General features: G+C 31.1%; 1 protein-coding gene across 1 annotated transcript in view; it reads right to left on the bottom strand.

Moving 5' to 3' along the window:
- Nucleotides 1-279: 279 nt before the first annotated feature.
- LOC125077928 (nose resistant to fluoxetine protein 6-like) overlaps nt 280-26,756 on the bottom strand; it is a 52,618-nt gene continuing 26,141 nt past the window's right edge. The window contains exons 2-12 of the mRNA XM_047690046.1: nt 17,797-17,966; nt 11,077-11,270; nt 9,870-10,152; nt 9,052-9,215; nt 8,331-8,499; nt 7,810-8,003; nt 6,877-7,002; nt 5,766-5,971; nt 2,515-2,657; nt 2,051-2,162; nt 280-1,440 (exon numbers count right to left, since the gene is read on the bottom strand). Coding sequence (XP_047546002.1) covers nt 1,355-1,440; nt 2,051-2,162; nt 2,515-2,657; nt 5,766-5,971; nt 6,877-7,002; nt 7,810-8,003; nt 8,331-8,499; nt 9,052-9,215; nt 9,870-10,152; nt 11,077-11,270; nt 17,797-17,966 — 1,847 coding nt within the window. The 3' untranslated portion in view covers nt 280-1,354. The remainder of the gene's footprint in view (nt 1,441-2,050; nt 2,163-2,514; nt 2,658-5,765; nt 5,972-6,876; nt 7,003-7,809; nt 8,004-8,330; nt 8,500-9,051; nt 9,216-9,869; nt 10,153-11,076; nt 11,271-17,796; nt 17,967-26,756) is intronic.

The following is a 26,756-nucleotide window of genomic DNA, read 5'->3' on the forward strand; positions in this document are numbered from 1 at the left end:
AGCGAACTTTGTAAAAACGTTAGTGAAAGAGAAATATTTAATTATATAATAATCATTATTTTAAATAGGAAATAATTACGTAAAATCGTAGAACAGTTACGTGTCTGTATTTTATATGTTTTTAATTACTGCTTATGTTTCATGATGAGTTTTCGTCAGACGACGTCAGCGGTATAATTGACACATTGATTTTTTAATTAAAACCTTCAGAATTTCAAATTAATTAAGATAATTGCTATTTGTAAATATTATTTTAAAAAATGTGTAAAATTTTTTTTTTCTCACTGTAATTAATTATAAACTATAATGTTATGCGGCACATTTTATAAGGTTTAAAAATTAACTATTAGGTATATATTGGTAAAAGATAATAAAATATTTTAAAGTACGTGATGCGCTGTTTCAGAGGTTCAATACATTGAAATGTCAACAATTTTTTGTACACTGATATTGATATCAGCCGCGTATTCTAGCAGGGTGGACATCGATACCCTTTAAAACTGAAAATTGTCACTTAAATGTATTTTTTTCATATAGAAGTTTTTTATACTGTCCACATTTTTGGAAATCACTGCTTGAAAGCGCTGAAGCATATAAATTTCTCAACCGTTTAACCGCTACGACATTTGATATACGTACACGGGCAGGACGTAAGCCCCTTTTTTTTTTATTTTACATATAAGCATTTTTATTTACATTGCTTGTAATATGGTAACACTCTAACGATATATTATATTGATTGATAATACATCCCTAACTATACTTTAAAAAAATATTTATACATTCAAATACCCTTATAATAAAATTCATAGCATCACAACAAATACACTATTTATACATATATATAAATCTTAATAAGGTTACAGAAACGTTACAGTACATTGAGCATTGAGAGTCTCTAAGTAACTAAATACAAAAGAGATATATAAAAAATTGTGATATATTTAGTATGATACACTCCTTTAAAACCTTTATCAGAGCACACAGGTTTTATATAAAAGCTTCGATAAAATCCTTCATCATAAACTGCTGTTGCATACAAAATACAATTATTTTTCTACCTTAAATTACCAATTATATTTAAAAGATGGAAGTTCCCACCAACTGGATGTGCTTACAGTTAACCACACCTTAACCAAAACCAATATTCATATAACGAACACTATTCGTTATATTTCTCTAATCAGGAATCGAACTTAGAATTTAAAAATTCTAACTCATGTATGTACAAGAATTGGACTTAACATAAAAACTTTTTACAATATTCAAAATATATCAACACTCAACAAATATATTTACAATCTTAAAGCGAGTGTGATATATTAAAAGGGATTATCTAATAATAATAATAAAACTACATATCAAGTTTACTTTGACTAGTATTTCTCGATGTTTCGCATGAGACGTCTTGTTTCGCATTATCACTTAATACTGGTCGAGCTGAAAATAATAATAAATATTTTTTTTTTTTTCATCTAAAATAATATATAATTTAAAATGCTGACCGTTCAATAAGAAGTAAAGATTATCTAAAGATAATCTTTTGAACAATATAATAAAAATAATAATGAATAAAACAAACTATTTCCAATGTCAGTGTATATGCAAAATTATTTGGAAGTACGAAAATGAAGGAAAGTAAAGAATCATTGTTACGCGTTGATACTGAAAAAGTGCATTTATTAAGTTTGTAGCAGCGGATTGAAAAAGCACTTAAAAATTAGTGATCGTCCAATCAGTCTAAACACCATATCTAGACATGTATATAACATGTCGCATTACAAAATAACTATAAGCTAACTGTAGGTATTATATTAGTGTGCGTGATAGTTACGCTTAAAACATGCCAAACGTCATACTAGTTTACTAGTGTGCGTGTACTATTTTTTCGACGCGTTCTCAATTTTTAGTTTACCTACACATACAAAGAAATAATCAAAGGTTTAAGCATCAGATGCTATTTCAATTTAATTATCTACTGACATCGAGAAAGTTAGGAGATGATATGAAAAAGTTTGATCAAAAGTGACTTCATATTATGAGTACTCACCAAACATTCTTAGCAAAATCTTCTCTATGCCGTGCAGAGGAGACTCGAATATTATACACAGTATAAGTGCAAGGAAGAAAGTTAGGACGATATGGGAGATTGCATTTGCCGCCTGAAATAACAAAATAAATTGGTTAAAATAACATTAATTATATATGATATTTATTTATTTAACCAACCAGAGGCCGAAAATCGTATGGTGATTGAGACTACTAATTTATTAATAATTGCTTTTTACATAGACTTTAGTAGTAATTGCTGATAGTTGTCTTGCAATGTTTTTTTTTTTGTCATTTCATAATTGGTCATCTAGGTTGTTTTTAAACATTTTATTATTACCGAATACTCGTATACCAAATATAATTATTACTATGTATAATAACAATATATAACATTTATAGTTGTATAAACATCGTCATCATAATAATAATTATTATTATTAAAAAAATTTTTTTTATACTCACAACTGTAAAGAATGTTATATGGAGAGGGTGTCTCAATTGGCCCACGTAATATAATTCTATAATTCCATTAACCAGATATGCACAGAACGTAAGTCTCGCAATCGGCACGAGGAATTTCCACGTCAGAAGTTTTCCGAGAATACCTGCAATCGTCAATAATTACAGTCACTAATGAGATGTTTGATCGTAACTGGATGATTTCTGCTTCGTATTGTAACTAAGATTTTACGAGTTCATAGTTTTCTTTTAATATTCCGGTATGTAAACATGCAATCATTTTTTTTTTATTAGGAGACTTATAATCGTGACCTATTTATATACATATATTATTTTAAAGTGTACACTGCTATCGGCAATATTTATTGTAGAAAAGAACCACGGGAAGATGCATCGTAATATTAATTTTATTGTCTCTTTATTGGGCAGTATAGCATGTGGTTTTATATTAAAAAGTAAGTGTAATGCTTCTGTAACGGAAGATCATATTCGAACAAAACTAAGTATTGTTCTTTAAAAAAAAAAAACAGAATTTGTCTTAGCTTAACATCCACCAAAGAGTTTCTTTTCAACGATTATTGTAAGAAAATATTATTGTGCAAATATAATAGCACGAATAAATCACTCCTAGCCCTTATCTATTCCATCACTCTTATAGACTGATGTGACAGCAATTTGAAACAACCAGAAACATGAGTGGTAAAACCAAGGGCCTTACGATTTTAACAGAAAACTACGCCTCAAGATCAATGTTATCAGTCAGTCACGATATCAACAAGGCAACGAGGAATTAAAACTTACTAATACTATATACACGTTTATTTATATGGATGTTTGTTCTTCCAATGACAACTGAACAACTGAACGGATCTTAATGAAATTTGGTTTCTACCAAATTTCATTAAGATCCGTTTCATTAAGATGGTAGATTGTAGTCAATAGCAAATACTTTTTACCCCTAACATCTGCAACCCACTTCCCTTGAAACTTGGGCAAAGCAGCGGGTGGAAACGGAACAGGTTTTTACTTTAATAAGTAAGATATGGAGAAACTTTACTATCATGTAATATCATTATAAATAGCTTCAGGTTTTGAATTCGCATCCTTTGAAAAAAATCGTTATATTCATTGATGTAGCGTCAAATAATCATTAAGATAATAAAGATACAATTATAAGTTGATAAGCCACGTTAGTCAGACCTTTGGTAAGATTTTATTAACCTGCATCCCAAAAATTACTTTTATTAAAAATAGTTTAGGATATTTATTAAATAAACTTACTCACTAGTTACTAAATTGTTATAACAACAAATAACCATAGGAAATTAACTTCACTAACCCGATCTACATATATTCGTCCACAAAATTGTTTTTTGTCATACATTTTAATAAAAACTCATTTACTTTTAAAAAATATAAATGTACGTTAAAATTGCTACACGTGCTTTTCCCGGCGGCGATTTCATATTAAAATTATTTATGGAAGCCATTCATTTTAATATAGATTCTGACGAACGAATATTTTTTGAAATTCTACAATATGGATACCTTGGAGTACATTATTAAAATAGTATCATTTGCTGGAACTCTATTGAATATTTTACATACAAATTCAATTTTATTTCAGATTAATTAGTCATTCATTAAAAATTCCACGCAATATTTTATTTTAACAAACAAAACTTTTCGATACACTTGTCAGATATCAAGTTGCAAATCTGTTATTAAATTATAGAGAGAGTTGAATATGTTTGTTAAACTTAGCTTAAACAAGTCTGATTTGAAATAATATTCAGGTTAAAAGCAACGATTACGCTACAGCTGTAAGGACAATCAATCTGTATGTCCTACTTCATCTACTCAACATATATAAGAGCCTCTATTTGTCTGTTACGTAGTACTTTTTGCAAAACAGCTGTCTATATAATGAAGTTGTTCATTTGCTATTTACGTAGGGTATATTATAATTTACACAGAAGTTCGGAAGAATATATGATATAGATATAGTTTCCGCTATGTATACTCCTTGCCACAACACTTTAAGTATTAGGTCATCAGTTCCAGAGTATTTTATGTCGGTATTCTATTGTTATATGTATTTTTGTTAATAACTTTTGAACATAACGGGACGGTGTGACCGTCATCCTGAATATTCGCTTAGCATAATGATTGACGAAAGGAATGCGTCACATTACGTCATGTTTTAATACTTGTCGTCAAAAATGATTAAAATAATAAACAGGCAAGGACAATCCAAATAAAATCGCAGGTGATTCTGTTACAAGAAACTCGAAACTCACTGCAGGACACGAACTTAAAATGCCTGAATGTGATATACGACATTCATTCTAATAATTATAAAATTTATAGGATTCACTTATAAAATTGGCGTATCACCGTAGATGAGTCAATATTTTACGAGTGACAGACTATGATTGATTTCTTACTGAATAGCACTGCTGTAACCGAATTAAATTATTTTTATTCTGCGTTATACAAGATCTTTCTTAGAAGAGATCTTATTCCACGTTAACAGCAGCCACTTTATCACAAGATGCAGTTTCCTTCCCAAAGCATGCAACACGAAACAACACGCTATGAATAAGATACACACTGACAGGAGAGAATTTCCACACAACCTTTGTATCACGCGACAAAACAAATTAAAGGTGCCTGCGATAGATCTTTCTATTTTTTTTTTATGTATTGGAAGTACATTAATTCATTAGCGTATAGTTAAGTAGCCTTTTTTAAAAGAGATTTTTCATTTTTAGTAGTTAATCAACTTTTGTTCAATTTCAATGAACTGCCTTGTTAATCTAGTGATTATGAGGTTGTAGAAACCGAGGTTCTTGGTCAAGAGCCTGGAATCTTAGTAATGTATCAATTCCTCCTCGGAAAGCACTGTAAAGGACTAGTCCCGCGTTTTGTCATCTTTCTCCTAACCTATCAGATTATCGTCCCATGGAATTGTAAGGTCGAGTCAAGAGACAAAATCAGCCTATGTATGATCATCATCATTTACTTTTTAGAAATGAGATTTCAAGAAAAAACCTTAAACCTCATTTTCCTAAAGTGGGTATTTTGACGCTTAAACTTTTCTTCCTTTCCACTAAAGAGACAATGAACGAACTTCTGTAGTTATATCTAAGCAATTCTTTAAATTGTGGATAATATTTTAGGATGATTTTCTTGTTTTGTAATATTGGATATTGTTATTTACAGAATATATGTTTTTTTTTTTATTAACTGACCTCCATTGCCAGTAGCACAGGCCACAATCAGCCATCCATTGGCAATACTCCATGCGAATTTGTGGAGTGATATGTAAGCGGCGGCTTCAATTGTACTGTATTCATACCAATCCTGGTAGAATAAACTGACTGAGAAAGTTGTCACCGTGCCTAGAACGATGCTAGTCAGCCATCCGAAGGTCTTGAGAAGATTTGAAAATTCATAACTGAAATAAAAATTACACATACAGTAAATGTATTTGGACTAGCTAGCTAGCATTGGTGAGAATATGTTCCATAAATAAACATATAATGTTGAAAATACCAAAAGTAAGTCCCGTTAAATAAGACTTACTTGCGTTGATATATATATATTCGTGGTCCATAAGTGGATCTCTATTTTCTCTCACAAAAAAAAATGACTACAGATATAATTGAAAAAATATAACTAACTATATACAAATTCCATGGATTAACTTTTCATTCCTATAAATTAACAGATTATCAATTAACATAGTGCATTAATGCTAGCAACACTAGCTACATAATCATTATTAAAACCATGATTCTATGTAAGACATCATTTTATCTATCTGTCGATGTATTTTTATGAAAAACAGCGTACATCAGCGTGGTTATTATATAAATTATAACCTAGAAATTCCCGAACGCGAAAGCTCACAAAAATATATTGTTATTGCACATAATTAGAAATAAACGGCATAACTTTGTAGGTTTAATGGTTTATCTAAGGCCACAATTCGTGAGGTCCAGGGTTCATACGCCAGGTCGGGTCAATAAAAGGTTATTGAAAACTTATCAACAGCAACCTGTCTTCTGAGAGATGCAAGTTTGTACATTCCCGTAGCTCGGAAGTACGTGTAACTGTCGGACCTGACTCTTTCCGGTCGTGTTGTATATGCCGTTTCATCGGATTGAGGGAATAGAGGCAAAGCTGTCTTTCCGCTCACAGTTCACTTTTGCCCTAATATAATATGCCTTATGTAATGATTCTCCCTTGAGATTGGCTGCCGTGACTGGTATCAGTCAGGGGGAGAAGGACGCTCTCCTTCAATTTATAAGGATCACGAAGTATTTAAATATAAATCAAATACAAATTATGGTAACTTACTTTTCTAATTGAATCCTATGTAATATATACCCTGTAAGTATGCCCATAAAATATGGAGTCATTTTCATATGAGTCCGTATATAGGCTTCGACGAAGTAAAAATTCGTGGCGAAGTCTGTGAACTCTCTGCAAAGAAATCAAATAATAGTTTAAATAAAAAAATAAAAGGTTTTGAATAAATATCACAGGCGTTTTTGCGCCCTAAACTGATCCATATAATACATACAAATTTATGAGAAAATATGTTGAATACTCTCGACAGACATCCTCTAAAAAACTATTATTTTTCGTATCCAAAAGTATTATTATAATATTTTAACATTCCCATAGCTTAAAATACTAGCCCGCTTAAATAGTTACCACCTACATCATGTTTTAGTTATACGCACTTACAATTGGTAGAGTGTGACGATGTAATGAACCGTATTGGTTTTTTTTGTAATTTGTAAGTCGTAAGTGGTTACCACCACCAGTAGACATGGTCACGGTGTGAAATTTCAACCATTCGCCAATGTACTACCAACCTTTAAGATACTATATCTCTTGAGCCCATACCTTCTTATTGATGTTTGTCTTTAGAATGTTATGTGATGCGTGTGTTACCTACCCTACTGAAACCAGCTTGTACATAGCTTTACCACCAAGTTAAACTAAAAACTTTTGTATGTGTAATCCAATTTTAAAAAGTACTGATTAAATACAATTAAACAAAGAACTCCTTATTGAGGTACCATCTCTCGTGAACTTGTGAACCGTCATTATCAATAAAGTATTATTCAATTTATATATGTCCTGCCAAGAAATATCAAAACAAAATTTTCTACGATTATTTTCAAACGAATTGTAATATTTTATAAAACACAAACACGTTGATCACAAAACACAACAAACAATTCGCGGGTGAAGGGATCTCCTTAAAAACACTTGACATACTTAGCATAAAACAGCAACGTCGGATCCAGGCGTTCTTTATACGTGATGACAGTTGGGATGACGAGGGAAACGAAAGTGGCCACCGCAGTAAATATAGAACCGAACCGTCTCCAATGCCACAGACTACAGATAAAGATCGGGGCCACGAAAAATAGCTGCGTGTCCACGGCCAAATACCACGATTGGAACATACACTGGAAATATTAATTAAATTATCATTATTAACATTGCAAAGATACAGTTAAATAATTTAACACAAAAATAGTGAGGCTGTAATTGAAATAAAAGTAAGCGGACTGGTAAATGGACCTAATGGTAAAAGGTCACCAGTGCCCAAATATATCCTTTAAATATATTTACTTAAAGAAAACAACCAGATGGACCAATTGATGTAACTGCCCATCCGACATTAAATCATTTGAAACTTTAAAAACGCCAAAACAATTACTTAAAACTATTTTTAAGATATATATGAAAAATTAAACGATATTATTTATACCAATATTTGTTATAAAACTTACCATTCTTTCGGTTTTGATGTAGTTGTTAACATAAAGGATGTTGGCCCACCAACTGTCCATACATCTCTCTTGCTCTAAACGTAATCTGCCTTCCCACAGAGGTCCTTCCCCGATCTTTGGCAACCACGTCATGTAGAACAGTATGACAATCATGTACGCTGGTGTAACCCTAAAAGAATATATTAAGCAATTAAATTCAAGAAGGCACGAACGCTCAGTCTTTGTAGAAAAAACTAACGCCAGTTAAGTTATTATTTTATATTCGTTGAACACTTTTGTCAACGTTTCAACTTAGGTATTACATTTGAATTTACTCGAGTAACTTAGAAATAATTTTAAAGAAAAACATTAATTTAATACATTTTAATATTTTAAAATGTTAAAATAAACCTAATAAAAAATTCATACCGACATTATATTTCTTTTTGAAGCTACTATTTCAATTTCACGAAATGTACTGCGGCACGAAACAACTATCAAATTATAATTCAACCATAATAACGACCTACAATATCGACTAAGTATAAAAAAAGTAAAACATTAAAATATATCTTCGAAAAAGTTTATTCAAACTTAAGTATTCGAATAAAATAATTCTTATAACATTAAGCGTAATATTATGATAATTTTAAATTAATTTCAAATACATAAAAATACTAGTTTTAATCCGCATTTTTTAAATTAGAATTTTATAATTCAAGTGGAAATTGTAGTTCCTCACCTGATATACCGGAAAACTAGTATTGGCAAAACGTTCAAACGCCCTCTTCGTTTGTCCAGTTCAATAAGCAAAAGCCGGCTGAAGAGAAATGCACTCAGGAAAAGGAAAGTATCCACAAGCAATGTGTTGTTCAACATGAAGGCATTAGCTGGATCCCGAATGAGCTGCAAATATTAAAAATAAAAAAAATTACAGTAAATGAATTACAAAATTCAGTTATACTATGAAGAATTTTCAACTTTTTTTATTGTTGTATGTTTTCTGGAACACTTTTAACCTAATATTCAAATACAATTTATTTTAAATAAAATAAATCAAAATTGGAAAATGTAAATTATTGAGTCCTATTTAGAAAAAAAAGGGAAATATATGGAATATCCATTTTAAGACTGGAACAGACGCGCGTCAATAATAGCCAAGTCAATAATTGCGTCAATAATTGCCGTATTAATAGAAAGGTTATGGAGCTAAATAGGAGATCACTAATCTGGTTACCTCAGCCAAACATTGACTTTTGATTTTAATTAATCCTTTTAAAACACAGCATTAACAGAGCCACGCTAAATTATATCAATATGTTCTCCTGGCCATTGTACTTTTTTTACCATTAGTCCTTAAGTCCATTAGTCCAGAACTATTTACGAGCTTTCTGTGACAATACTGCTAATTTCCAAAATTCTTGCTGCTACTGAGACTTTCTGAGACAGATATATACAATATTTTTTTATTTACCTAAGCCAGGGTTTGAACCCGGGACCTCAAAGAGACAACGAGACCAGTTGATTAGATAATAGAAAATATTTATCAAACAATCTTACTCGATCCCAAGCTTCAGCATCCATAACAGGCCCACTTCCGATGAAAAGGCAGGCGTGGCCCGCAATAATAAATATCATGGCCAAGGCTTTAATCCCATTGATGCATTCTAATCCGAGACTGTTATTCTGTTTTGTTGATAGAATCTTCTTTGTATTGTTTATCAATGAAAACGAAATTATGAGATCATACATTGGGCTAGTCTTCCTTTTCATATAACGTATTGAGTACATTTCGAAGGCGGTTGTGAATAAGAGGATCACTCCAAAAAATAACATTATTCCTCTGAAAAAAGACAAATTAAAAAACCACGTTCAATATTATTTATGGAGAACTTTAAACAAACTGTCCAATATTAAAATAAAACAAATTATAAGTGTGATTCAGTATAGAACCAATCAAATCTCTGTCCAATATTATTGCAAGTCTTCTGAAATGTTCCACGTTACTATTAATAATGTAAGATTCACGAATGTTCCTGTTTTAAAACTTATTAATCGGATTTTAATCTGAAAATATTTTGAAGAGATATTAAATTCAAATTTATAATGGAATAAGAACGATTCTACTTGAATAATACACTCCGTCGAATCCCGTTTCAATTCAAAAAAACTGGCAAAGACTTTTTTTATTAAATATTTTAAAATATTCATACAAAAATGTCTTTAATACATATAATAATATAATTCTATAATACAATCTCTTTTGACATTTATATTTAAACCTTAAAATTAATATTTTTTTTCATTGAGAACGGGAAAGGGTATTTCAAATGAGGTATTTATTAGGAAGCAATCACCTTTGCTCGTAGATAATAGAAGTATAAGAAATATAATAGATTCTTTACACAGTTGATACGCGAATAAATATCGTGGGATCATACACTTCATTCATTCACTAAGTGTTGTCCTACCACGTGCTACCTCACTCATACTCACTCATCACATACAGTATACTAACGTTACTACCTAAAGTAGTTAGTATTATTATTTTTTTATCTGGTGACCATTATAATAATACAATGGCCGAATTCTATTTAAAATAGAAAAAGCATTAAGTATTATTACATTGACTCTTTTACTCAAAAAATTATAAGTTCAAAGTATTTATGTTTGGCGATAAAAATTTTGGGGTTCAGCACTATCCAAAACGGGCTATAAATAAGCCCTAATGTCCTTATCAATTTATAGTAATTTTATTACAACTTACAAGAACGCTATATCTAGTTTGCTAACAATCATAGGCTTTCGAGTGTAACAATCCTTCTCATTGACTTCAACGCCTGTCGAGTTACCCACAGTGTGAGAGAGAACATCACTAACGAAGCCCGCGACGGCGTTCGCGTCACACCCACTTGGAACACAAACGGCCCATCGTAGAGTTTCACCTCGACCAGTTCTTATCTGAAAAACAAGACAAACATCATAATATCACATAAATAAATAATTATTTTAACAAAAAATATTTATTTTTTATGTTTTAGTTAGTACAATAATAGTAATATATATATATATTTATATAGTAATAAATAAATAAATATTGGACAACATGACATACATTACTCTGATCCCAATGTAAGTAGCTAAAGCACTTGTGTTATGGAAATCAGAAGTAACGACGGTACCACAAACACCCAGACCCAAGACAACATAGAAAACTAATGATTTTTTCTACATCGACTCGGCCGGGAATCGAACCCGGGACCTCGGAGTGGCGTACCCATGAAAACCGGTGTACACACTACTCGACCACGGAGGTCGTCAAATTATATATTTATTTAAATAATAATATATTTATATGATAATATACATATATTTTACATAAGGGTTTAAACATTTACTTAGTCTAGACAAGAAACAAATCATGCAAAACTTAAAATTGAAAAATAATTAATATTTTTTTTTTATATATTTGAAAATAATAAAAAATAAATAATTTTTTATTCAATTGTTTTTTCAGAACTAATTAATAGTAATTAAACAATAACGAATAAATAAAATATATCATCGTATAGAACAAATTCAAAGAAAAAAATAGTATAAATATGGATTATGTTTAACTCGAAACAGTGTTTATACAACTCGTAACTTATTGTTCACTCGTAGGTAGATGTTATAGCAAATAACAGGCTTAATTATAAAAATAAACGTTATTGACACTATTGAACGGTAAACATTTGTTTGTATATTTCTTGTTTTCCCTGAGGAATTAATACTATTGTATCAAATATCATACATTTACTTGTGGCCATCGACCCACACGGGCTTGCACTCATCAAATACTCTAGCAATAATTATTATTGTTATGTTTCAGTTAGAAGGATGAGTAAGCGAGTACAAGCGTGGATCAAACATCACAGTTCCCAAGGTTGGTGCATTGGCGATGTAAGGAATGGTTGAAATTTCTACGGGCAGTAGTGATCACTGACTATTAGATGGCCGAACTGTCAATGTGCCACCAAAAAAACACCGTATACGTTGCATGTCCCAAATCCCTTAAAAGAGTTTCAAACTAACTTGCCTGTGTAATTCACACTAATTATTCTTCCAACAAATAACAATATATCGTGTAGTTGTGTGTATGCAAGACAGTAGGCCTATGTAAATTACACAAGTGGGACTCGACAACATATTTAACAAACCATGTTGCTAAGATTAGTAGTGTAACATATCTTACAGATGGAATGTTAACGATCAGATCATACTTGTAATTAGATGGGACACTGGCCTTAAAATTTTTATACATGTGTATTAAAATTAAAAAATATATCATTTTTATATATATATATATTTAAATACTTAATAACCTAAATGATTGCAACAACAGGCGGACAAAATGCTTAAAGGCAGTCTCTACCAACCTTTGTCAATATTACACAGATTATAAAAAAATATATATATTAATTAATATTATTATTTTTAAGATGTATTATATAAATCAATAAACATCATTAAATAATATAAAACTAATATGGAGTTCAAGTCGTGTAATAAAACTTACTACTAGTGCATATAAGTCCTAAATAACTGCTACACTAAACTCCGTTTCAAAGGAAAGGGAGTTGGCTTCGTCAAGTAACACTACAAAGCTTGTAGCTTTGTGTCCATTCAGCTTATTATGTGAAAAACAACGCATGACCTATTTGTTCTTAGTTCCTGTGACCGAGTGGCGTTTATGAGCCATTTTAAAACTAATGGACGTTTAGCGACCAAGTTGAAAAGCGTCTACTATTTCAAATTGCTTCTACGTCCAGGTTACAATTAGAACGGTCTATATAAAGTAATGTTTGTTACTTAGTTGCTTGATGGATTTGTAGAATTTGACCCATCGGTTTTATATAGTAAGATAGTTTAAAGTGAAACATTGTGAAGAAACCTATATGTCTAAGAGATCACGAAAATATGTCAAGTTTTATTATTTAGGTACAGCGAGATGTCATTTAAATTACATTTTATTTTTATCAGTTGTTTTTTATAATAAGAAAAAACTACGTAGTAATTTATTAAACATGATTTAGCACCTTTTGGGGCCTTATTCCAGAAAACATTGAAATCACTGTTTATAATTTTTGTCAAAGCAGAATAAAAAATCACCATTTTCTTGATTGAGCATTACCCGTACTATTCTCATGAAAAACTGTTTAATATAACCGGGAAAGCGAAAAGACTCAGACAGTTCCACATTCGTATACACAATATTAGTGTACAGTCAGAGTAATTATCGTCGTCAGTATTCAAATTCATTCATTTATCAAGTCGTAAACTCTTAGTACATTTTGAAACTAAAGCATTAAACAGAAAACTGCACATAAAATTAAACTAACATCGTATGATAATTAGATTCAAAATACATTGCGACGCAATATGTCATATTCAATCGGTAAAGCAGATTATCGCGCATACTGAGCACACGAAAATAGACCTTAAGGTGACGAACCTTTTCTTACCCCGACTGTACATAAATATAATAAATATTTTATTTAAAGTAGTAACTTAACACCTGTCATATTTAATCATAACGTGTGGTTTAATTAAATAAGTATAGGATTCACGTCAATTTAAATAAATATGTAAGTGTCAGATCAAACAATTGCACAGTCCACAGCTAACATCATAGACAAGCAGTGTATTCGTACTTCATAAAAGTTAATATTATATTAAGAAAACATTAGATCACGATTGTTATTTTCTAAGATACATAATGTTTCTATAAATAATTATAGGGTTTTTACTGAAGATCGCTGTTTCGTCAGTAACAGTACTTCAGACTTTTTGTGTGTTAAAATTTTCTGCTTATAATGCATATAGAACTCGTTTTAAGAAGCAATAATCCCAAGACATAGGCTACTTTTTATAACTAAAACACACGCTATGTAACGCGACTGAAGCCGCAGGTCAAACAAATATAAAAGCGCCTGATGTTATTAAGCATACGCGCAAATAAAAGAATTGAAGCATAAAAAAATCAGGCGATTGTAGCGACAGTTACTTTCGAGATATATAGGTAATCAAGTATTACTGCAAAAAATAAATTACAACCAAGTTGGAATTAACAACGTGTTTAATTACGCCGTCGCCTATTAAACATGGTAAATTATTAAATCCAAAAGTGCATGATGCATAACATTCATTAAATCGAAAAATAAAAATCTCAAAGTTAGATTAAATATATAGAGTCTCAATATAGTCGCTATTATTTCTATAATATCATATAGTCTTACATGATGAATGTACAGATACAAATAATAGCCTTTTAGTGTCCCAATACTGGGCAACACCCTAATCTTCCCTTGACTTGGCTTACATCTCAATCTACTGGTCTAATGCGGGTTGGTGCACAAACATATGCGTGCTTCTTTACCCACAATTGAATCACAATTAATATTGTGGTGTTTTAGCCACTTGGTTTATCAGCAAGTCGATTTTATTTCAATTATATTCAATGTTGCTTCATAAATATTTGGCATATTGATCGTCGTTTATGGTTACTCCACTTTGACTGTATATTATTACCTAAAAACTTCCTCAATAGTCGAAGTGCCTTACGCAAAATGAATTATTCAAATCGGACTTCAGTAGTTCAGCAACATCAAACATAGTTATAAACTATCCGACTTTATAATAAATGTATGATTGAAAATTAATAAATATAAAAAAGATTGTAAATAGAAAAAAATATAATTAAAATCATTACATAAATACATTTATATATATCGTACATATCTATATTATTTATTAAAATGTAGGTATATCTGTAAATGTGTATCGTCTCTAAATTTAATGGTATATTAAGTTATTGCACGACTTGTGATAAGAAGCCTCAGAGAGTGCTTTACGATCGAAATTTTTTTTTCGCCTCATTTCGGCAATTTATTTTTTGTTATTATACTGTTGTTAGTTCACGGTATCCAGATAGTTTGAATAGCGTTGTAAAGATACTTTCAAAAATTAATTCAATGTGATAGAAACATTTAAAAAAAACATCAGAAAAGTCCAAATACTTTTCCTCAAAAAGTTTAAATAAACTGTAATTTTCAAAAAAAAAAAAACATTCAATTGAGTCACTTTTTAATTATAAATACATAAGTTACAGTACATAATAATTAAGTTATAAGTTGCGAATCTTACTACTGACCTTACTTTATGTTGTTTAATTAGAATAAATAGCCAATACATATAATGTATTTATATATATGTAGATGTATATACAATTGAGATATGTTTTAGCTCCATTATATACACACGTAACATAAAGAGTATCGTTTCATTATAATTAAATTATTATTACATATATTTATGACGTATAATTACTATAATATAATAAGTCATATAATATGACCATAATTAAATGTTTATACTTTAAACATACTTATATGCCAAGATGACTTATTGGATGGCAAACGAGGATATGAAATAAATTACACAGATTGAATACGAGACTAATACTGTTTTAGATGACATATCACTCGAAGAAACATATATTATGATATTATGATATATAATGACAGTTTTAATTATAAGGCTGCTTGGACTAATTCCTGGGCCCAAAGTATGACTAAGGCCAATAAAATCTTAAGGGTATTATCAAGAAATTCTTAGGAGCAACTTGGAGTTTGGACGTAAGTAGACTTACACTTCCACGCTTCAGGAAGCACCTAATCTCTCTTCGATCAGGGTATACAATAGTGCTCCTATTATTATGATGTACCTATATTATTCTTTAACACTACAAGAACAACTATAAAATAAATTAATGACTCGAAAAGCCAGTGCTTCACTACTTGACCTTATTTGAAACCGAATTCTTCGGGTTTTATCCAATGGGCAACTAGAATCAAACTTGAAGTAGTTGTTTTATATTTATATTAGAGCGCTGGTTATTTTCGAACATTATACACATATATTTTTAGATAACTATTATTTTTGTCAAAAGGATGAAAAACGGATAATAAAAAGGTACTCAACTATTTTGTAACAAAGACAAAGCTTCAAATCGAATTCCAATTTTTTTAAGGGCCGTCGGTGGGTACCTCGTTTAAAAAACAATGATTGTAGTTTTTAAGCAGTAACGATTTTGTTTAAAGATTGAGTCTGTCTGTATGAATGTACGTATGCAGCACCGATACTCGGCGAGCAAGACTGTTCATACCTGTACTTTTTTTATAATCAGAACAATGTTATCATTACACTGAGCAATTTATAATTCTCAACAGCGTCTCGTGACGTTATAGTACAGTCATGGCAGCCTTTTTTGTTTCCGGTACGTCATCTACATCCAGAACACTCACATAGCAACAGAATCTTGAAGTTTATTAATATTGTCAAGACGTGATTTAAAATTGACCTTCGAGGGTCATATGTTTTATTATTTCTAGATGTCTGTTTTTTTTTATTATTTTATATAGGTAGACATACTAGCAAACAGACCACCAGATAGAAAATAGACATTGCCTTCGTAAAAAATATCAACGATTCCATACATCGTTAATGCGCCACCAACCTTAGAACTATACTATAGAACCTTGTGCCTGTAGTTACAATGACTCACTCACCCTTCAAACGGGAATACAACAACACTAAGTATTACTCTTTGGTAATGGGATATGTGATGGTTGGATTCCACTTTTTTTTACCGTGAAGCAAAGTGTCCGTCTTTCACCGTTTTATTGAATACGTCATATATACGTGCAAATTAATAATCATGAGTTTGGTATAAATTTATAGATTTACTTTATTCTTAATTTAAATACCTTTTATAAATAATGAAATAAATAATTTTAATATTCGTTTTATCGACCTTGGTCGAGGCTATCAAACGGGGGTTAAAGAAGAGGATTAAAGAGGGGGTTTGGAGATTATTCCTCGACGCTGCTCCAATGCGTGTTGGTGGAAACAAATTTAATAAACACAAATAGAAAACATGAAAATTCAGTTAACATTCATGTGTTCACTGCCTGATCTAGACTCCTAGTAACATTTATTGTAATAAAATCTTGCAATATAAAATTAATATTATCGATAGTGATTGACGTAAAATAAATGTTAGTTTTATGAAAATTGCAAACAGATTCGTTTAATTATTAGTTGACCGACATATTTAATAATAACATATCATTTCGCGGTAAAGTATTTTTAATATAATTACGTATAATATTATCCATAATAATAGATGTGGACATTATCAAATAATACTAGCAATGACGTACCCCATAGTTATTAGGTTACTTTATATGAGTAAGCTCCAAACATGCTTCTCAAAAGGGAGAAAAAGCCTTTTCCCCAGCAGTGGGACGTTTACATGCTGGTACTATAAAGATAAAGTTCCAACGTATTATTTAAAAACCTTTCGTGTACGCGATTGACTGGTAAATAAACAAAATAAAAAAGGGTGATTTTTTATATATCAAGCGAAAAAAAAAAAAAAAAATACCTTTTTAGATTCTTCCCGCTGTCGCCACTTTATTGTCGCCAAGCAGTACTGACCTTCAACAGTCACACCAGCACCTGGTTCCTCAATGCCAACGCACTCATCAAAGTTACCAAGGTGATACGAAGAGCCGAAAAGCAGTCCTTGGGGTGACTTTGCTGATGCATCAAACACTGAAACAATTAAAAATGTCATTTCAAACATTGTTCAATCATAGATTTAAACAAGTTATTCTTAATGAAAAAGTGCAAGGGCTTGATTAAAAGTTTGCCTTGTATATATCAGCTGGTTGACTTCGTATTGTAGCACTAGGAACTGTGGTCAATATGAAAAATTAGCCTACACACTAAAAGTTAAATGCTTCTAAAAAGAAATGGAAATATGTAGTAATCTAAATCATATAATATATTAGTCTAATCAGTTATTTCTGTTTTCGTTTAATTTTTAATAGGTAGACGGCCTGTGTAAAAAGAAATCATAAACAAAATCAAAGTAATGTTTTCTAGTGGTACAACAAATAATGTGTGGGAAGTAAGGTCATCTGCCCAGACGAGCGAGCACAGAACCTAACACTAAATAAAGAATATTAATCGAAAAATAAATCGTTTTGTTTAATTATTAATCCCTAACGCAAAAAGCTTTATTAATTATTTTGTTGATGTTCTTCAGATCTGAGCTTTTGGAAGTTGGAAGTGTATCAATTAATATATTATACATATAAATTTAGATTTAGATTTTTTTATAAATTCAAGTATTTAGAATGTTAACCCCTCATAGTATCATATTGGTATTCCATTATTCTGAGGTACCTATATGAAAAATTTCATGCAATAAATTCATCAACATAAGGGTGAACTAAATACAGGAATTTAATCATCTAAAACATTGCTAGCCCGTTAATTTCACTAATTATTGTGTCCTAAGGTTAGGTAAGGGTCAAGTTATGTCTATTAACATGCCTTAACGACGACCTTAACGGCACTAAGATATTCCAAGCCGTGACAATAATTAAAAGTTCTTTATTCCGTATATCTTATATTTAATATGGATTTTCTCGAAAGCCCAGATAACTCAGTGATTAGAACACGTGAATTTTAACTGAAGAACACGGATTCAAACCCAGGCCACCACATTACCACTGCACATGAAAATTTCATGTGCTTTTTTGTGTTTATAATTCATCTCGTGCTGTCGAAGAAACATCATGAGGAAACTTATTTGTGTCATAAAATACATGTGTAGGTATCCATCAACCTATTAGGATGCAGCATAGTGTAATAATCTATCGTATTGAGAAGAGGTCACTCCATTACACATGTTGCTATTTAAAAACAAAAAAAAAACCTGAGTGACTTTCATAATTTAATTCTGTAGTCTTCTGCTAAAAGGGGTTAAAGTTCATGTTTAGGTAAAATATAAATCACATCGCCATTTACGAAATAATTTACAAAATAATAAATTTATGTATATTAAAACGGCATTGGTCTTATATATGGCCCTTATATTGGCCTTATATATGCCACGGAAAACAGAATTACATTACATAAACATCTGTATAAATAGTCCAATTTTATATGTATTTGAATTTATTGAACATTGGTAAAAGTTACATATAATATGTTGCATTAAATATTGACAGGGTTTGCTTGATAATCCTCACTAAGCGTTATCGTTTGGCTTAAAATAATCATTTGCATGAATCGAGTGATAATTAAACAGTGATTAATTCGAATTTAGGCTAAAACAATTCTCGTTCGTATTTAACAAATATTTGAACCAAAATAGTTAATAGCTAATATTTTTGTGTGTTTATTTAATAACATTATAAGCAGACTACTTTGACTTAAACTATACGAATGACTTAACTATATTTCATTCGTGTCTACTGCTTACTTAAATCATATGTGATGGGGGCTTTTTGTAAGTATTTCTGGTCTAACCAGAGTAACTTGTATCTAAGTACCACACTGGTTATTAAATATTCTAGCGTCAAGCAACAATACTTGGAATTGCTGTGTTGTGGGTTGAAGGGGGAGTGAGCCAGTTTGACCACAGGCACTTTCCCAATTAGTAGCGGTTTGGTTATATAAAAAAAATGGTTAAAATTTCATACAGCACCAATGTCTACGGGCAAGATTAGTGATGCAAAACAAGATAACAAATAAACTTCTGATAATAATTGCATACGATGAGCATTCTTTGAAACATTTTTAAAACTAATATTTGTATAATTGGGGTCCTATTACAGATGACATATGACATATACCTAGATTAAAGTAATCATCGAATAGGTTAATCGTTTTATTTTATAGTTTCAACTGTTTTTCAATAATTCATTTATATTGCTGTTTCTTAAGATCTTTTTCCTGTTCGCATAAATATTACATAAACTCAAGGATGAAATACACATGTGTACATATTACTTATTATACTCTCAAAATAGTATGTTTGAAAAAATTAATAGAAATATCATTTACACGCCAGTGTTATTTGTGTATTTTCTGTGCAGAACTTTTGAAACATCTTTCGTGAATGGGCAATAATCCCAAGGGTCATCAAGCCAAGAATCAATCCTGCAAGATTTACATAGCTAGTTCCATATTATACCTAGGAGATATATATTATTCCATATTATTTACTTGGTGGTAGGATTTTGTGCAAGCCAGCCTGGGTAGGTACCATCCACTGATCGTATATTCTACTGCCAAGCGGCAAAACTTAGAATTGTAGTGTTCCGCTTCGAAGGATGTGGAAGCCAGTGCAACTACAGGCACAAGGGACGTAACATCTTAGCTCCCAAGGTTAGTTGCGCATTGGTAATGGAAGCAATGGTTAATATTTATGGACCACTTACCATCAGGTGGCTCAGTTGCCCTTTGACTTATATTATAATATATATATCAACCGAGATGGTCTAGTGGTTAAAACGTGTGCGTAAGCGGGTTCGAACCCAGGCAAGCACCATACCTATGTGCTCAATTTATTGCATGCTACTTACTGATGCTGAGGCTGCAAAGACTGATTATTAAGTGGAGTAAATGTAATATTACAGATACTTGTGTATGACAGTAGTATTTCAATAATAAAATGTAACAGTCAATCAGGGCAAAACCTTGCTTTCACCAATATACATATAACTTATATATAATACACATGTGGCAGAATTTCGTTGCAATTAGACACATGCAGGTTTCCTCACAATGATTTCCTTCACCGCCGAGCACGAGATGAATTATAAACACAAATAAAGCACATGAAAATTCAGTGGTGCCTGCTTGGGTTTGAACCCGAAATCATCGGTTAAGATACACGCGTTCTAACCACTGGGCTATCTCGTCTCACGTATGTTATAAAACATTATAACATACGTAAATTCGATTCGCAGTTTCACCTTAGGCTTTCAATTGAGACTATTGATGCGACAAGCGTGAATTTCGTTTTCTCGTTGAAAGCAACATCTGACTTACCATAACATATTATGTTAGTTATTCCAACAAACTTTTAGTAAGCCGTAATCTTGGTTTTAGCAACAAACTTCAATGATGTAATATTCTATGTTTAAACGTGAAAAGTTAAATTTCAATTCACTTTTCAGTCTAGTTGTTTGTAACGGTAATTGATTTTGAAGTGTTAAAATTTAGATATTCATTTTAGTGTTTTTTATATAGTTTTGGTTCTCTATATATTTTTCTATAGAGCCAGAGAGAGACAGATACAATTAAGTGGCTTACTGTCGATAAATTATCAGAAGTGTAAAACCACGTATCGGATTTATCATACCATGGTATTATAAGAGTATCTTACTCTCAAAAGAGAACTATCCGTCAGGAACATACCATCGCTACATTGATTTGGGAGAAATGGTTAATATTTTATTTTGAATATTAATTGCATTTTTTTATAATTTACATATATTTACACAATGATGCAATTAACAATAAATAAAAGCCCGAAGCAAACATCCGTGACCAAGTTACACAAATACAAATATTAAGTCCGTGTCATACATACATAAATTTTGATAGGTTTCGTCGAACAAAGATGTTAAATCCTTCAACGAATTGCGGAAAACGTAAACCCTTGTCCTCACCAGTAATGTTTTCCGATTGACATTGATGTCTTCGGGGCATAAATACACACGAAAAGTTTTGTATGTTTTGTACATTCCATTGAAATGATACTTCGATGAGTGACTGTGACTTTGGATCCGGTAAAAATAGTATTTGAAACTTCATTCCAAGCGTAGCTTTATTAGACCTGCGGGGCGATTCTACTAACAAAATGTAACAATATCAGTCAGCTGAGAATTATTTTTGTGACGAATAGCTTAAGGTCGATCGGAGGAGAATCGCGAACGTTTCGTTAACGTTTTAACTTTGTAGAATTGGCCCCTGATTGATTAAGCACCTCGTCAGAAATTATTTTTTACTGTCAAATGTATTTAAAATTATATCTTGATTCTTATGCAAATTCCCGGTGTTGTGTGAATTAATAATAATTTAAATGACAGTACTATTTACACATTAACAAAAAGACGCATCTTCAATCAATTTTGTCCTACCAAGACACTGTATACGCAATTTGATTTTGTAATCGCTTTAGTTGCTTCACTTTAATGTTCCGTGCACTCTGCCTTTTGTTTTAATTTGAGTCTTAGATTTAGGCTTTTTAAAATACTGATAATACAATCAGGACTAACCCATCGAACTTCGACGAAATTTTCATCGTCAACCAAAAGAAAAAACTAGTATAAAAACGACAATGATAAAGAATTATATTGTTAGATACTAATTTCTGAAAAAAATATTTGAGTTTGGAATAGTAATAAAAATATATTATTTGGAGAATGTATGACAATTATTAATGTCTAAAAGTTGCGTGGAAAATGATTAAGTACCTGTAATTTTTCATACAATTACAGCCAATCTGAGTATAGGAAGTATTTGCGAATTAACTGCCTGCACTTTAATATAAACATTATGAGCTCGATAATTAATGTTATATTTAAACATTGATATTGGGATATATGTTTGAAATTAATAGACTACAACTTATTTTAACTGTTCACCATAAATGTGGGCACATACAACATACATGTATATAAATAAGTAAGCACTGCTAGATGGCAGCACACAACTTTTTATATCATTAGACCGAACGTTATGACAATTAATATACATATATTAAATATACAAGCAGCAGTAACTCTGTCACACTTTGACAGAGTGTCCAACTTGGGGGCGGAAACCTATCGCTTCCGAGCGTGATAAATGCCGTGCTCGGAAATGCGAGTTGCTGGAAGGAGATGGTTGCTTCTGCGAAAACATCATGTTCCAGAACCTCCTTCTACGCTGCAAATCAGGTGCGTTAAGGGAGAAACTCGCTACGCTCTGCCGAAGAAGGAGGAGCTGCCGGGAAGAATGCTTACGTTTTGCGCAACTTCTCCCCCCTCCCTCCCTCCGTGTACGTATACATATATAAATACATATATATATTTATTTATCACGTATATAAGCATCTGAGCATAAATCTAAAAACAAAACATAGTACTGATATTTTTCGAGAAATGCTTGATATATTTTCGAAAGCTTGTAGCCAGCATGGATCAGACGCATCAAAGCAATTTATTTGAAAAAGTTTCTAAAAATATATCTCAACAAACAATAAATTCTATATGAACTCGTTTGAGGGTACCGGAAAATGTTTATTTTACTATGGCAATATGAATTTGTAACTTTTTAGAAAAAAAGATTAATCATACCTCGGTTGAATTGAGTGAGGCACAATAGACCTATACCGGTCCATTCCAGCCACATATTCAATATAACATATAAATAGGTATTTTATGTATCTTAAAATCTTTTGTCACCAAAAAGTTTCAAACATCTTCAATTTATTGCTTAACTTTTAGGAAGTTTGAAAGTAACTCTTGTGACAAAAGGCAGAAAAGTAACATTATCATAGTATAGACATGATATGCAGAGGATGAATGATTATCGTAAACATATTATAAACAAGAAGGTTTATTTTTAAAAAAGAAATATAAGTAAATAAAAATCAATTTTCTAGAATTTGTGATGTGCACGCAATTATTACAAGGAACAAACATAAACTTTTAATTTTTAACACAGTAATTCTTTTGTGGGTCAATGTATACGCCTTTACAACAGGAACCAAGAAAACGTTCGAAACTTTTGTATTGTAAGGTTAAACAAAAACGTTTAAGAACATTTGTGTGCTAAAAGTTATTAAATCATTAACGATTGCATTGATGATATCACGTCTTGGGAATGAAACGATTGCCTCGAAGCCGTTTCCAAAATAAATAAATATATTATATCCCACTGAGTTTCTTTCACCGATTCTTTTCGGGTCTGCGTTTCTTTCCGAACTGGTGGTAAAATTATGACAATCAAAAAAAAAGTATAATACTTCTATGCTGAATAAATATATTTAGATTTTGAATTTGATAATAAGAGAAAACTAATAAATAGACGAACTAACTCAAAATTTTAACAGTTTATAACTTCTTCAACTGAATCTTTAATTATTTTTTTTCAAAATTCAACAAATAATGTTTCCTTCAGTATATCAGTAACAATATATTTACTTTAGTATCTAATATATTCAGACTTTTATTGCGTTCTAACAGGGTCCAGTAAAAGAAACGTAAATTTTTGCCTTATATCTTCATAGATAAAAATCTATAACTAAATGTAGAGATTTATAATTAATCTTATGCCTACCGATAAGAGAATCATAGACGTAAGTTAATCGCAAGGATTCATAAAATTTGGATGAAATTCTATCTCGTAAATCCGGCTACCCGCAGGTTCAATGATCTCCAAACCTTAACTTAATTCAAGAGTATGCCTTTGTCCAGCATTGCTATATTGGATTTTGCGAATACTATAAAAAGGAATTCCCTAAAACGCAAGTCACGTGAATAACTAATCAACAAAATGAATTAAGCAATCGTGATAATATAAAAAAAATAAGCGTCTAAGTCTGTGCGAGCGCAGAATATTAATCCTTAAAAGAATTTCACTACGCGCATCCTTGATGAGTATATTGACCAAATACGTTGCAAATGTTATGTTACAAAATAACGCATTATTTCGTACATATACATTACGTACATATATGTAAGAGGTGTTCTCGAACTAAACTTTAATGCTTAATATTTTTTTAAACAACGACATGAAATTCACATTGGTTACGTGAATAGTCTTAATAAAGCGGGCGAATAATGAAGCGCAGCTACTTACTTATGTGGATAGACTAATGGACCAATTAATGGTAAGTGGTCACCAACGCCCATAAATATTAGAGCTGTAAAAATTATTAAAAATGTTATAGCCAGTGTAACTAGGCCCTTGTGCCTAGTTACACTGGTTCAATCACCCTTCAAACTGGAACACAATAGTACCAAATACTGCTAAAGTAGTCAAATGTTTGGCCCAGGCGAGCTTGCGCAAAGCAATACCAACAAAAAAAAAACGTCATCGAAACGCATCTCATCTCTGCATCTTCTGGTATAAGTTTTAAATGTAATCATTAGTAGTTTTTTCAGTAAGTGAACGCAAAAAAACATTTATTTATTTATTAAAATAGATAGTTATATTACTTATATAAAAATTAACTATTATTTAACTCTAAATCTATATATTTAATTATTTTTTTCTTTGTGCGCCAATCGCGTGACATCTGCGGATCGGAATGAAGTTATGACAAAGTGGCCTAGTAGATGGTTCCGTAGATGGTAGGTTATAATTTTTGCAAATTCCATTGATCCTACCCCCTTTTTATGTAATTTCCAGCGGGCAGACAACTGCATGAAAACATGCCGGTAATTGTTGATCTTCCTTTAGGATACTACCTATAGAAACTTAGTTTTTTATATTTTTCTTTACGCCTACGTATTTGATATGTTTAAAAACATTAGTTTACACAAAGAAGTCATAAATACACGATAATATACTGTTATAGAATATAATTTAATCCAAAAATTTCCTCAGTTGCCTTGCGTAAAGCTACTTAAAGCATATTTGTATTCAGAAACACAAAATGTTCTAACAATAAAATGTACATAAATAATTCGTGTTGTTAACGTTTCCGTCATTTCAGTTTAAAATTTATTTATGTTATCAAATTTTCATTAAGACCCATCATTCAACTGTCATGAAAATAATAATTATTATAAAGTGATAAGTTAATCACTCGGTACAATCAGTAATCACGCAGACAAGAAATACCATTTTAAATAATTATATATACATTACATATAAAAATCAATGTATGTCTAATTGGTATGTCTGTTTGAGATAAACAGACAATAACAATAATACCATTTGACCGGCTGTGTCACCACAAAGTCACCAAGTGTCACCATAAGGTTGCCTATTTGCCCGTCCGCCTAGCTACGTCATAAAAAATGAAAACATAACCTAAATTGCATTATTACATAATATTACATGTATGAAAATTTCGAAATTAGTGAAATCGATGCAAAATATTGTAATTGAAAACAAATTCATAAGGTTATTTACAATGGAAAAAATAGAGAATAATATTTATTGTTATTCATGTGATATTTAAAAATTTATATACATTAATTAGTTACATTGATAGGTGACAGGTATTAACACTTACAATCAGAATAAAAGTATTAGCTTTATCGATAGTACAGTTGAGTAAAAAACCCTGTTCACGATAGTATTGCGTTTGTAGCAATTTACTCGTTAATAGTCCCTCCGCGCTCGTCCTTGACGCCCGTGAATGCCTAAACAGACATTCGGGGATGTGAGTCACATGAAGATGGCAACTAATTGTGATATTGACCTAAATCGTGTAACTTGCCTAATTGATTTTGCTTTTAAAATGAATTTTATCATGAAATTTTTTATTACCAATTTAATTATGTATACGTACCTACTATATAGGTTTAATATGATCGCACTTAT

Source organism: Vanessa atalanta, chromosome 4 (genome assembly GCF_905147765.1).
Source record: "Vanessa atalanta chromosome 4, ilVanAtal1.2, whole genome shotgun sequence".
In the NCBI taxonomy this organism is placed as follows: domain Eukaryota; kingdom Metazoa; phylum Arthropoda; class Insecta; order Lepidoptera; family Nymphalidae; genus Vanessa; species Vanessa atalanta.